The following is a 14,583-nucleotide window of genomic DNA, read 5'->3' on the forward strand; positions in this document are numbered from 1 at the left end:
TATTGTGTATCTATGTCATGGAATATACTAAGGTCATACAATAATATTTCATCATGTGGAAAAATGTTCAGAAAATGTCAAGGTCATGTAAAATATTATGGCATGTAATACATAATTACATAGTTATACCTTTGTTAAAATGTATGTCTACATGCATAAATCTTTTAAAACCTGCCAGTATAAATACAGCAAAATATAAACAGTGGCATGTTTGGCTGGACAGTAAAATGAATTATTTATTTTATTCTTTGAACATCCCTATATTTTAATCATTTTCAATACCATAAATTGAAAATATTTTTATTGATAACACTTGTTTTACATATTTAAAAAATTAGAGCACTCCAAGATGTTGATGAGGTAGAGGAAACATTTATTCCAGAACTTTCATTCCGGAAACTTCCTGAGTCCTGCGGCAAGTTTCCAGGCTAGAGGTCCCAAAGCGTGGGGAGAGGATCACAGTGAAGTCTTTTAAAAAATGATATCCCATATAAACCCCAATACAATTCCAAATCTTTTTGTGAAAAATCCCCCAGAACACCACTCCCTCCACCCCACACACAACCAAGGACTCCAGTCTTGCCCATTGCCTTAGAACCTGTGACCTCAAGGTTATCTGGCAGAGGTAGAGTTCTCCGACCGGTCTGAGCTCCTCCTCTTGCCTCGGCTCCTTTCTCTCTATTTGTAGAATGCCATTCACCTAGCCAATAGCAGAGGGTAGGATAGCGTGTCTGTGTGAGGAATTTGAGGCACAAACTACACACAGGAGATAAACTGCATGTTGCTGGCTTGGATGCAGGCGTCCCCTGTGCAGATAAAGAAATGCACATTTGGCCCTAACCGGTTTGGCTCAGTGGATAGAGCATCGGCCTTCGGACTCATGGGTCCCGGGTTCGATTCCGGTCAAGGGCATGTACCTTGGCTGCCGGCACATCCCCAGTAAGGAGTGTGCAGGAGGCAGCTGATCGATGTTTCTCTCTCATTGATGTTTCTTACTCTCTATCCCTCTCCCTTCCTCTCTGTAAAAAATCAATAAAATATATTTTTTTTAAAAAAAGAAATGCACATTTGGTTCTCTGCATGGGTGTGTCTTGGTTTCCTCGGCCCCAGCAGCATCTTGAGTCTCCATGTGTGCTGAAGAAAACAGAAGACAGTATCTGGTCTAGATGAGAACTGTTCAGTAAGGGAGTTCCCACTGGGCTGCAGGTTGTTACCATGCTGGAACCTAGGCTCAAGAAAAGAAAGAGTCCAAGGAATTATGTGGGAACAGTCTATACAGTCATGACAAAAGAGCAAGGCCCAGAAACTTTTAAAGTTACCCAATATTGTCCACATTCAGGTCTCAAGCAAGGCCTAGGCCAGTGATGGCAAATCTATGACACGCGTGTCAGAGGTGACACGCAAACTCATTTTTTTTGGTTGATTTTTCTTTGTTAAATGGCATTGAAATATATAAAATAAATATCAAAAATATAAATCTATGTTTTACTATGGTTGCAAATATCAAAAAATTTCTATATGTGACACGGCACCAGAGTTAAGTTAGAGTTTTTCAAAATGCTGACGCACCGAGCTCAAAAGGTTCGCCATCACTGGCCTAGGCCATTGATATGGGGAAAGAAGCAGCCTCCTAAGGCCAGGAAAGGTCAAGGCACCTCTGGAAGCGAGACTCTTTATCAGTAGTGATGTGATTCACGCTCTGCAATGGCAGTTAGTCTCCTCAGTGCATGCACACTGGTGAACAAACCAAGCTTCTCTGAAGGGCAGAAAGAGCCTTAACAGCCAGACACTGAGTATGTTGTCCAAACAAAAAGGAACAACAGGATTGGGAAAATGAGAAGTCCTAGAGGCTGATGCCAGAGAGGCTTTTATAAGAGTGAACAAGATATCAGGACAGGGCAGTAGAAAGCCCACCCAGGAAAGAAAAATAGGAGATGAGAAAGGCATTTCTTCTAGAACCAAAGTCCAGAATCAAAATAGGACACGAGAAAGACCCAGATTCGTACAGAGGAGTAGGTACCTCAGGAGATAAGAATCCCAGGTGAAACAGCAAAGTCTGGTCAAAGCTCCTTATGCTAGGGGTTCCTGAGAGATGGTTTTGGACCTGGACCCAACCCCAGAGGAGAGCTAATGTGATACCAGGAAGTAGAGTTTAGATATCATGGTGGCACTGGCAGCATCCCTGAGGAAGGTGACTAGTCCAACACTAGCAGAGAGAGAAGATGGGTGGGAAAGGAAGCAGAGGAAGAGGGTGATGAGCCCTCACCCTCTTCTCAGATTATATCATGAGACCTGTCATAAGAAAGTGAGTCATTTTCAAGTAGTGGCTTTATGATTATCAAAGCAATTTATAGACACCTCTCTAAAACAATGATTTTTCTATCCTTCCTTCCTTCCTTCTTTCCTTCCTTCCTTCCTTCCTTCCTTCCTTCCTTCCTTCCTTCCCTCCTTCCTTCCACTAAACTACACATCCATCAGGGAAAATGACAATTGCCCATCGACTGAACATCTACCGGACTGGCGTGAGGATAAAGTGCAAATAGACCTTTGGGATCTGATGGAAGGACTTCATAGCATTGGCTCTGCCTAAGGGTTCAGGTTCATGGTAGGTATCACAGGGGTAAAGAAGTGGGAAGGGAGGATCCATTCACATACTTGAGTTTTAAGGATGTTTGGATTTCTCCAGGGGCACACCTAGCAAAAGATTGCATGTTGAGGTCAACTCAGGGTTAGTGACCTCTGTTTCATCTTACCATGATCTGAGGACATGACTGGTGTATGATAAAAGAGAACCCATGAGAGGCAAGGTCTTCAGGGCTGTGCATCATGTTGAACAGACCCAGTTAGTCCTGGATCTCCATCCCCAATGACATCTACTGTCCTTGGGCAACATGGCATCTTAAGTCTCTCACCAGAGTAAAAACAGTTCATTTCTAAAGCAGGCATTTCAGCCTTTCCTTTCCTCTCAAAGGGCTGGATCTGCTAAGAAATGGAACAGCATATTGTTCACTTATTGTCACGTACTGAATAGTCACTTAAGTAAAGATCAGATGATTCACCTACTATTCTTCAGAGCCTCCCAGAAGAACCAGTAGTGCCTATTGTTCATCTCCACATCCGTTTAGAAAATTAAAGTACTCAATAGAATTAATCTGAGCTAAAGACCAGGTTTCTATCCAAGAAACACACTTGTTCCTGGTCCCAGAACCCAGAACTTCCCCCTGACATAACTCATCACCGCCCAGGAATCCTGTTATCCATACCAACCTCATCACAAAGGGTAGACAGTGGGACCAAGCCCAAGGTGATATTTTTGTCAAAGAGTAAGTGCCAAAAAATGTTAAGCCAGAGATTTTCATTACAAAAGCTGGAATAAAGAGAGAGCATTCCAAAAAAACTTCCACTTCCTTAAGGCAGGGCTCATATTCTGTATAAAATGCTAGCTGGCCAGAGACTCCCCACCAGACCCAAGAGGCCAGACAGCTTGAACTTTTCTCTGCACCAGGTAAGTCTCTCTACTTGTAATTTCTTAATATGTGCCCATTGTATTTTATTTGTTTGGAGTCTATTTGTCATGCTAAAAATATATTTACTTTAAATGCAATGGTAATTGTGTTTAAGGTGACATTCAGGTCTGTGGACTTCCCACTCAGATTGTAACTATGAAACTTGGGATAAACAAAAGGAATGGTTTCTGTAATGATGATTTGTTCAGTTACAGAATAGAGACTACACCATGACCAGGGTACTTTTAGTGACTTTTAATACGCCTTCTAATCATTACTGAGTATTTGAAATATTATGGCACTGATGATTTGGATGTTCAAAAGAAGCTTTTTCTTTAATCCATTAACTTACCATCTATCAAAGAACACAGAACATGGGCATAATTTACAAACATACTTCAAGAAAAGTAATTAACGGAGAGGACAAGGCTGGTATTGTGCTGTGGCAAATAAGGAAGGTGACTTGGATTTGACAAAGAGTGTCTGGGAGGATGGGTGAACATGTGTGGAAATAGCAACAGGATGGAAAGCCTTCCATAAAGCATGTACAGAGGAGAGGATGTGGACAGAGGGTCAGAGGTGGAATCATGTGGCTCAGGGCAGGTTGGTGTGCAGTTCTCTTAGGAGAGCTATGTGGTGGACTCGAGAAGGTAGATCTTAGACTTTTGACTTTATCATCCTCCCAAATTATTAAAATCCTGGGGACCTGATCAATCCTGGGAGCCAATGTTGTGTTTTGCTTCCAATGTAGGTTTTCAGAATCACCAGGAAGAGACGAAGGATAGGCCAGGGGTCCACTCATATGGAGCAGAATAAGCACCTTTAAGCTTTTCTCCTTGAAAGGGCACAGGGATCAACGAAGTTTCCATTGATTCAGGGGAGAGAGAAAGAGGAGAGGCTCTCACATCTGAAGGGACACACTAGCAGATATATTGAACATTAAATTTGTCTTTTTCCTTGTTTCGCCAAATCATTGGGTCAACTTTTCTGTCTCTAGGTCCAACCTCCTTTGAACCATGAGTTCCCACCAGCAGAAGCAGCCCACCAACCCACCTCCCCAGCTTCAGCAGCAGCAGGTGAAACAGCCCTCCCAGCCTCCACCTCAAGAACCATCTGTTCCTATAATCAAGGCGATATGCCCCCCCAAGGTTCCACAACCTGGCCAAACCAACGTTCAACAACCTGGCCCCACCAAGTTTCCACAACCTGGCCAAACCAACGTTCCACAACCTGGCCAAACCAACGTTCCACAACCTGGCCCCACCAAGGTTCCAGAGCCATACTACCCCCAGCATCCTCAACCAGGCCAAACCAAAGTTCCAGAGCCATACAACCCCCAGCATCCTCAACCAGGCCAAAAAGATATTTCAGAGCCATACTACCCTCAGCATCTTCAACCAGGCAATCCTGTGTTTCCTGAGAAGGGTCACACCAAGCTTCCTGAGCCAGTCCACCCTAAAGTCCCTCAGCCTGGCCAGCCTCAGGTCCCTGAGCCATTTCCTTCAAAGGTTACTCCTGGCCCAGCCCAGCAGAAGACCAAGCAGAAGTAATGTGGACCACAGTCATGCCCTTGAGGAGTTGATCACCGGATGCTGAATACCTTCTTCCCTTCTGCTTCTGTGTCTTGATTATCTGTAGACCTTGTAATCAGTATGTTCTCACCATCAGTCAGAATCTTTCTCTTATTTGCATCCTAAAAAAATATTTGCTATGAGACTTTTCCTTGCACACTCTGAAGAGTCCTCTGAGCCTCTGAATTATGCAGAAGGCCCGAGTGGCTCTGCTGGTCCTATGTTGCTCAGGACTCACCTGAAGAGTCAGTCTGGATGAGAACAATGCCTGTTTCCTGCTCTGTCCCTATTAAAGCACTTTAATTCCACTTTTGGCTGCTTGTCTTAGTGAGTAAATCTGCCCCTTCCTGTTCTAGGACCTGCAATTAGAGAGGAGTTGGTGTAGACATCATCTACCTGTCCTGTTACTGTGTGCTTCCATGAGTGTGTGTGTGTGTGTGTGTGTGTGTGTGTGTGTGTGTGTGTGTGTGTGATTACATTTAAGGGGCATCTCAAGAATGGAAATAGCTATTGTGTAATGGAACACAGAGCCTGTCACTTTGGGCAGCCACACCTGGAGCCGGGCTCTCCTTTGACACTAGACTGAGTCATGCCTTAGTCCCATGGTGCCTGCTCCAAGCCATCTCTGATTCTGAGGACTTTGCCCCCAAGGGTCCTGCTTATTCTCCAAAACATCACTGCTTGAACCTAATATTTCTGGTTTTCTTCATTTATTTTACCTTCCAGACATCCAACACATACAGACACACACTCACAAAGAGGCACATTTATTCAAGTAGCCACATACACCTAATTATCCATACAGCTCGGTCCTCAGCTCAGACAATGTTATCTTTTGCTGGGCACCCATCATGTGCAGGGAGGCCTGATACTATCTCTACCAGGAAGAGGGAGAGGAGGATACACAGTGCCTCCCCTCAGAGAATCTGTAGTCTTCTCTGGGAGATACAATATTCAGGTCCTCATATAAACATATATACAACCGCACGCTCCCACTTCAGATGGTGTTCCTCCCAAAATAAACCACGGACGGCTATCTATCAAGAGATTAGAAAAAGGAGCTGAGTTTGAAGAAGAGATTATGTGGAGGAGTAAGTGATCCAAGTGAGGTGGATAACTAGCCAGGAACTGGTGGAAACAGGTCATTAAGCTATAAAATGTCAGGAGTGAAAGGAGAGTTAAATAGCACCTAGTACAGCCCCTGAATTTCCAGATAAAGAGACTGATATCTAGAAAGGAGAAGAAGATCGAGACCAATGAGAAATTGTTTCTGAATCACACCTAGAACCTAGATCTCTATATATCTAGACCCTAACTTTCTCCTGCAGCCACTTTTGATCTCAAGGGTGATCAATAGGTTTGCAGGTTTTTGTTGAATGGGTCTGAGATTTTAGGGAGATTTTTTCCAAAACCAGTAAAGCCAACATAAAATTTCAGAATGGCTGCAGTGGTCACTGGAAAGTGAAGCCCATTTCTTGACAAGGTTGATGGTCCATAACACCTAGCAGGTGTGAGGCAGGTGACAGTATCTGAGTGACGTGATGCACAAGCACTCCAAACAGAGTTGGCAAGAACTCGGAAATCTTTGGAAACTGCAAGACAGAAACCGTCCAACAAGTTATTACAATGTGCTGAGTAGTTGTCACACTGGCAGAAGGGAATGACGTGTCTTGGGTCTGCCTGGTATGCACATTTGAAATGGCTTCATGTTTCTGCTGATTTCAATAGTGGAAGAGTCTAGCGATAACTCTGGGCCACTCACGATTAAATAGGCTGATTCTTAATGGGGAAATGGACTCTGTAATACACAGATTTTATAAATATAGTTTAAACGTCATAAAGAAGAGTTTGGCAGGAAAGAATCAAAAGGTTTAACGATCTACCTGACTCTTGAATGATCATTTGATTCCAGAATTTTATTTTTAGGAAATATTCATGCATGTACACAAATATTTTATACATGAGGATATTTGTTTCAGCATTGTATCTAATACAAAAAAAGTTGATAACACTGAAATGCATATCAATAGATAATGCAACAACAGATGAGATGTCTGTGCTGGGATTATACTACAGGCATTAAAAAGATTGTTGTAGGAAAATGATTAGTCTTATTGGGAAAAGTTCTGATTATATTATTACAAAAGCAGATACTAAACAATATAAGCAAAAACATCTTTTTAATAATGGATGCATGTGTCTGGGTTTACAGGGGAAAAAATGTATCCTGAATAAAACAACACTGAATAAAGCAAAATATAACTATGGCTATTTCTGGCTGCTTATATGTTAGTGTTCATTTTTTAATAGCTCTGTTTTGCCACTTTATGCATTATACAATGTTATTTGATTTTTGTAGAGCTTCTAATCCTGATATTAGAAAATAAAAAAGTCAATGAAGATGTTGCTAGAATAAATGTATGTTCTGCCCATCAAGAACATTCCTGAGGCTCTGCAGCAGGTCCCAGATCAGCAGCCCAAGGGTGGGATGCCACATCCTGGTTGGGGTAGCCCCTATGTCTCATCCCTCCACACAGCTCCATCCCAATTTTGATCTTCTGGTAGGTACACTGGAGCCAACAACCCACTCAGACTCACCGGCCAAGGACCTCAAATCCTGCCCAGTAACTGACAGCTGAAGCCACCAAGGTTTAAATGAGGTTCCTCCGCCTAACTCCACCAAGGTACAAGATCTGAATCACCCTAAGGTTCCAGGTTACTATGGGCCCATCCCAGCAGAAGATCAAGCAGAAGTCATGTGGTCCACTGCCATGCCCTTGAGGAGCTGACCACAGGATACTGAACACCTTCCCTTCCGTTTCTGTGTCTTAACTGTATGCAGATCTTATAATCAGTATGTTCTCATCATGAGTCACCATGTCTTTCTTACATCTAAAAATATGTGCTATGAAACCTTCCTTACACTCATTTTAGAAGTCCCATGGGCCTCTAAGTTAAGCAGGGGTCTTAGTGGTTTTGTTGGCCTCAGCTGCTTAGGGTTCATCTGAAGAGGGAATCTGAATGGGAAGAAATGCATGTTTCCTGCTCTCCCTCCATTAAATCACTTTTGAGTGCACTCATGACTGTATGTGTCATTGGGTGACTCTGCCCCATTTACTGCCACGCTATCATGATAGAACCTGTCATCAGAGAGGAGTTGGTGTAGACATCATCTATCTGTCCTGATACTGTGTGTTTCCATGTGTGTGATTACATTTAGGGGGCATCTCAAGAATGGCAATGGCTATTGTGTAATGGAATTCAGAGCCTGTCACTTTGGACAGCCACACCTGGAGCAGGACTCTCCTCTGGCACTGGACTGAGTCAGGCCTCGGTTCCATGACATGGCGCCTGCTCCAAGCCACCTCTGATCCTGAGGACCCTGCCCCCAAGGCTCCTGCTTATCCCTCAAAACATCACTGCTACTTACTTGAACCTAATCATTCTGGTTTTTAGATTTAACCAGTGACTTAAAACCGCAGGGGAGTTTTTGGCAGGGATTAGGGATACATGATCCAGGGGAGGTGAACAATCAGCCACAGTGTTGGGAAAGAGCTGGTCATTAAGATTTAAAATGCCAGGAATGAAAGAAGATGTCAGAGCATCTGGTACAACCATTCTATTTTTCAAGGAAAAAAATGATATCAAAACGTTAATTAGAGTAACCCAGAATTCATCTTTTTTTACATCACACATGACACACGAAAGCCTGCTAAGAGAGCTTTTCTGTCTTCAAAAGCCTCTTATATGTGACTTTAATCCACCCTTATACCTTCCTGTGTAGAGTGGACATTTTCAAGAAAGTCCACGAAATGTAAGTGGCATTTGGGCGCCTGAAGAAGCACTCCTTGATGCATCTTATTCTGAGCTGATTGTTGTTGCTGACTGAAGAGGCGCCCTGGAAGAAGAAAGATTCATCCTTGTCCTAATGACAGCTGACAGCAGAAAGTAAAAGCAGAGGATAACTTATTTTCCTTCGGCTCTTGCCTCTCTTCCACTTTCTCTCTCCAGTCCAGCCACAGTGTCCCTGGAACATGCCAGGCAAGCTCTGGCCTTAGAGCATTTACATCGAATATCCTCTTGACCTGGAACTGTTTCCACAGAGAGCCTAATAGCTAACTTTTCAACCCTCAAATCTGTTCAAACATCACATTCTCAATGAGGGCGCACGCGCGCTGGCGCACACACACCACCACCACCACCACCACCACCACCACCACCTCTTTGGTGCTCTCAATTGCTTACATGGGTATTCCTTTTGTTCATAGCATTTAAATAATTTGCATATTCATCATGTTTCTTTATTGTTTATTTTCACCCTCCCCTATAGTATGTGAACTCCACAAGGTCAGAGATCTTTGTTATTGTTCATTGATATACCCCCAAGGGTCTAGAACTCTGCCTGACTTATTGTAGCCACTCAAGAATCAGGTGAATGAATGAATGAGAGGAGGTCCTTTGAGCGATAGTTGAGAATCCTCAAAAATTTCCATTGTCACCAGCATCTGTTGAAACTACAAGATGAGCCAGGCCTCCAGTGCTGAGCACATATTCCAGTGGGGAGACTCCAGGGTATGTCATCACCTGACACGCTCTGACTTGTCCTTTTAGGTGACTTGAGAAGTAACTAATCCTGCTCAATCTTAGGAAGGCCGCGATCTCCCATGTAGCTGAGCCTGAGTTCTTGAGATTCATGTCTATTTTGAAGCGATCAGATTGTGGTTCGCATTTGAAAAAATATTTTTGTGTGTGTGCTTTTTCTCGTGTGGTGAGAAGATGTAGAACTCTTTGTCTGGAGATGAAGGCAGAAGTATTTGTCCATAACCTCCTATCACTCCCGTTCACAACGACCAGTTGTCCAGTCTGACTCCAGGTGCATTAACTCTCCCTGGATTATGCACTCAACAGTGCATTGTTCTATGGGTGCCCTGCACTTTAGTATCATAGAAGACTTAGATCAGGAAGGGACAGGAGGATCTTGCACAAATCCCATTTGAGCCTACATTCAAAGGCCACATGGCAGTGTGTGGATACAAAGTGGGGCAGAGAGAATTTGTAGAGATGCCCAAAAGGTGTCTAGTACAGTTAACCAGTGAGACTAAGAAAGATCAGGCTTTGGAATAAGAACATTAGCAGCATCCAGACAAAGGCATTAGTGTGAAAGTCACTGGGGAGATGCTAGCTGCAATCAGAAGCCATGTGGTTGCCAGAAAATTCATTGGCTAATTCAGCACTGCTGGTGAAGAAATTGAGCTTCCATGTATAATATGAAAAGGTGTGGTATCCAACTATTCGCTGTACGTTAGACAAAAGTGCAGTGGGGTAAAGAAGAAATTCGGGTGCTAGAAAGGAAAAGGTGTTGTCTGGGGGAAAGGACACACAAGTCAGATAGGTGTATCAGGTCACTGACTCTTGCTGAACCGTTACTCCTATTCTCAGCTCATACCATGTGGCTTGTGACAAGGGAGTCTTTCTTTTATAAGAAATGTCCTAGTGCCCTGGCTGGTGAGACTTAGTTGTTTGAGCAATGTCCCATGCACCAGAAAGTCGCTGGTTCAATTTCTCATCAGGGCGCACGCCCAGGGTGCAAGTTCCATCCCCAGTAGGGGGTTGCAGAAAGCATCCAATTGATGTTTCTCTTCCTCTCCCTTCCTCTTAGGCTCTCAAATCAATAAAAATATATTTTTTAAAAAAGAAAAGAAACTTTCTAGCTGTTCTCAAAGCAGCCTCTGTGTATCTCATAAAAGTAATGACATTCATTCATCCACCTATTCTATTATTGTCAATCTATCAAGTACCTTGTGGGAATGAAGAATAGAATAATCACTAGGGGATGAGTGGGAAGCGCTCCTGGTGATGGCTGGCTGGTCCTGGGCTCCAGTTCAGGGGAGGTGACACAGCTGTGGAGCCAGCAGCTACTCCACAAAATATAGGTGAGCCAAGGTAAGGAAGAAGGGACCTCACAAGTACCTGGGTTTGAAGGATGATTTGGATTTTCCAAATACCCCAGTTTGTTACAGATTGTATATGAAAGGCAGGCTGGATTAGTGACCTCACTTTCATTTTATCTTAAGCAGAGTGGACTCTGATATAAAGGGTCAAGGAATCACAGGTCCCATGTTCCTGTGTTGCTCCCAGGAAGGGGTCCTCATGGGAGGCAGCATCTTCAGGGTCCACTGGCACATTAGACAGAACAAGTGGATGGGTAAAAGGACCAGGTTTCTCTGGGGCTGCTGAACCTGACTGCTTCTCCAGGTTTTCACCAATCAGCATCCCCATCACTGGTCGGGGTCCCCATACCCCTGTCTGCTATTGACGCTGCGGTCTCTCTTGGAGTGAAGGAATTTTAGGGCCAAAAGAATCATTTGAGCCTTGCCTTTCCCCTCGCAGACCTGGTTACACTTAGGAATGGGTAAAGAGAATTATTACTTTTTTCCACCTGAGGAAATTCATGGTACCATGCCCTTGGCCTCCCAGGAGAACCAGGAACAACTGCTTATCTCCACATCCACTTCCAATACTAAGCAGTTCAATAAGCCTGGACTGTACCAGGGATTAGGGCCTCCAGGAAACAGGGATGTTTCTGGATCCAGCAGCCCTAGAACTTCTCCCTCTTCTTGCCTTTCAGCCCACACCACCCCCACTGTAAACATTCCACTTGGGTGTAAAGGACCCTCCATGGGGACAAGGCCCAGGTGACATCATTGCCAGACAGCAAGTGCCAAAAAAATGTCAAGTGGATGGTTTCATCACAAAGACTGAACCAACAGGTAGATGAGGGGACTGGGGTGAATCATGTTTGACAGGCAAAGGATTAAGACATAGCAGTCCAAAAAAAAAAATCCCATTTCCTTGAGACAGGTTTCCATCTATAAAAAGCCAGTTGGCTGGGGACACTACACCAGGCCCGAGTGACCACGCAGCCTGCTCTTCTCTGCGCACCAGGTGGCTCTCCTTCCTCCGAACGCTTACCAATTGCTCAAGGTATTTTATTTTATTTTTATTGGAACCTCCTTGGCACTATTGAAGTTCTGTTATCAGAGTTATAGCCTCTAGGAATAGCTTTGTTGTAAATGCAATCATAGTTTTCGCTTGAAGGGACTTACTAGTAAGATGTTATCAATGCTGCCCCATCAGCTCTTGCTGTGACAGAGAGAAGAGGATTGGCTTGCGTGAGACCCTCCATGAGCAGGATAAACCCTGCTAACTTAGAGTTGGTAGAACTTATAGTGACATTATACCTCTTTCTTTATTCCTAACCTTAATGCGGAGAATTTTATTCTTTCACCAAAGTGTTTTATGTTGGTACTTTGCTAAAAAAAACCAATTTAGACAACAGAGAATTTATTCCATGAAACTACGGCATATACAGGAAAATAAGACATGGGCAGCAGAAAGTCAATGTAGAAAGTCACCCGCATAAAGCAGTAAGGACAAGCAAAGTGCTGTGCAGTTTGGGAAAGAGAAGGCTTGCTCTAGGAATGCCTCCCAAGGTATCAGATGAGGATCACAGAGGCCGCCTGTGACCCATGGTGTTCAGGTAGTACTTGAACAAGCAGATTGAAGGAAGCGTGTGAGAAAGAGTAGGGTGTGAGTGGGCTAGAGGGGGATCAAGTGGGTTCTGGAGAAGTCAGTAATTAGCTTATAGGTGACAAACCATTCTGTTTCCAGAAATGTTAGGCTGAAGTTACTGGGTTGTGGGGGGTTTTTGTGTTTTTTTTTCTTTCAAACCATATCACATTTCCATGTGATCCAATATTGTGCTCTCATATTTCTGCCAGGAGCCTGCGGCTGTGTTGCGTTGCTAATTGGGTTTTAAGTTGTGCCAGGAAGAAACAGAGCACTGGGAGAGGCCCTGAGTGGAGCTGAACAAATTACCTTTCGGTTCCCCCTGTTCAAAGGTTCAGAAATCACCAGGGTGTTCTTAGTCATAAACGGAGGAGGGGGAACATTTGCTTCTTAGGAGACCTGAACTGGTATTGAATGTGGCTCCTTCCCCAGCTAATCCCTGTTTAAACCATCTGTTCTGGCTCTAGGTCCAGCCTCCTTTGAACCATGAGTTCCTACCAGCAGAAGCAGCCCTGCACCACACCTCCCCAGCTTCAGCAGCAGCAGGTGAAACAGCCCTGCCAGCCTCCACCCCAGGAACAATGTGTTCCCCAAACCAAGGAGCCCTGCCACCCTAAGGCTCCTGAGCCATGCCACCCCAAGGTTCCTGAGCCCTGCCACCCCAAGGTTCCTGAGCCCTGCCACCCCAAGGTTCCTGAGCCCTGCCACCCCAAGGTTCCTGAGCCATGCCAAACCAAGGATCCTGAGCCCTGCCACCCCAAGGTTCCTGAGCCCTGCCACACCAAGGTTCCTGAGCCATGCCAAACCAAGGTTCCTGAGCCCTGCCACCCCAAGGCTCCTGAGCCATGCCAAACCAAGGATCCTGAGCCATGCCACCCCAAGGTTCCTGAGCCATGCCACACCAAGGTTCCTGAGCCCTGCCACACCAAGGTTCCTGAGCCATGCCAAACCAAGGTTCCTGAGCCATGCCACCCCAAGATTCCTGAGCCATGCCAAACCAAGGATCCTGAGCCATGCCACCCCAAGGTTCCTGAGCCCTGCCACACCAAGGTTCCTGAGCCATGCCAAACCAAGGTTCCCGAGCCCTGCCACCCCAAGGTTCCTGAGCCATGCCAAACCAAGGATCCTGAGCCATGCCACCCCAAGGTTCCTGAGCCATGCCAAACCAAGGTTCCTGAGCCATGTCCCTCAACGGTCATCCCAGCACCAATTCAGCAGACCAAGCAGAAGTAATGTGGTCCTTGATGCTGAATCCCCTCTCCCATTCTGCTTGAGTGCCATTTTCCTTGTAATTAGCATGCTGTTACCCTGAGTTACAATCCTCCCTCAGTTGCCCCCTAAAAATATGTGCTATGAAGCCTTCCTTCCCAAACACTCCGGGCCTCTGAGCTTCTGAATGAGGCTGAGGGTCTTGATACCTTAGAACCCTAGTTTCAGCTCAGGATTCATCTGAAGAGGGACTTAAGGTGCAAATATGTGGATCAGCTCTGTTCCGCCCCCATTAAATGCACTTTCCATTTCACTCCTGACTGTGTGTGTCGTGATCTGACTCATTGTCTTTCTTCCTTTCCCTTGTGAAATAGGACCTGTTCCCAGACAGGTTGGTGAGGAAGGGCATCTTTCTGAGTCTTTGGGCCCTGGTAGTAGGTGGGTGGTGAGTCCCCCCTCCCCCTTACCCCACCGCTGACTTTTCTTGGGCTGGCATTGGGAGGTTGTGTAATGCCACCCACAGGCTGTTCCTTGGGCATCCAGGGCTGGAGCAGAGCTCTCCTCCTGCGACTTAGTGAGTCATGCTGGAGTCTAGTTAGTGCCTGTCCGCGCTGACTCTGACTCTCTAACCCTGAGTGCCCTGCCCCTACACCTGGCTTTCAGATTGCTCACTCATCTAGCCAACTCCTGTTTATTTCAAAGGATATTGTTCCTACATATGTGAATCT

General features: G+C 44.9%; 2 protein-coding genes across 3 annotated transcripts; both read left to right on the forward strand.

Moving 5' to 3' along the window:
* Window positions 1-2,422: 2,422 nt before the first annotated feature.
* On the forward strand, window positions 2,423-5,385 carry SPRR3 (small proline rich protein 3). Of its 2 annotated transcripts, none has more exons than XM_036342220.1 (2): window positions 2,423-2,605; window positions 4,504-5,385. In XM_036342220.1, exon 2 carries the CDS (start codon window positions 4,523-4,525, stop codon window positions 5,054-5,056), a length of 534 nt encoding a protein of 177 aa, XP_036198113.1. In that variant the 5' UTR covers window positions 2,423-2,605; window positions 4,504-4,522; the 3' UTR covers window positions 5,057-5,385. The 2 variants fall into 2 exon arrangements, with proteins under 2 accessions (XP_036198113.1, XP_036198112.1); XM_036342219.1 differs by lacking the exon at window positions 2,423-2,605 and adding an exon at window positions 2,837-3,505.
* A 6,519-nt stretch (window positions 5,386-11,904) lies between these two features.
* LOC118673615 (cornifin alpha-like) lies at window positions 11,905-14,168 on the forward strand. Its single transcript, XM_036344649.1, has 2 exons — window positions 11,905-12,061; window positions 13,114-14,168. The coding sequence occupies exon 2, from the start codon at window positions 13,133-13,135 to the stop codon at window positions 13,877-13,879; it is 747 nt and encodes a 248-aa protein (XP_036200542.1). The 5' UTR covers window positions 11,905-12,061; window positions 13,114-13,132; the 3' UTR covers window positions 13,880-14,168.
* The last annotated feature ends 415 nt before the right edge of the window (window positions 14,169-14,583 follow it).

The sequence above is a fragment of the Myotis myotis genome, unplaced genomic scaffold (genome assembly GCF_014108235.1).
Source record: "Myotis myotis isolate mMyoMyo1 unplaced genomic scaffold, mMyoMyo1.p scaffold_m19_p_18, whole genome shotgun sequence".
NCBI lineage: Eukaryota > Metazoa > Chordata > Mammalia > Chiroptera > Vespertilionidae > Myotis > Myotis myotis.

What these genes read in the sequence shown, in the direction of transcription:
- LOC118673615 (XM_036344649.1), top strand. Translation starts at nt 13,133, where the DNA reads ATGAGTTCCTACCAGCAGAAGCAGCCCTGCACCACACCTCCCCAGCTT.
- SPRR3 (XM_036342220.1), top strand. Translation starts at nt 4,523, where the DNA reads ATGAGTTCCCACCAGCAGAAGCAGCCCACCAACCCACCTCCCCAGCTT.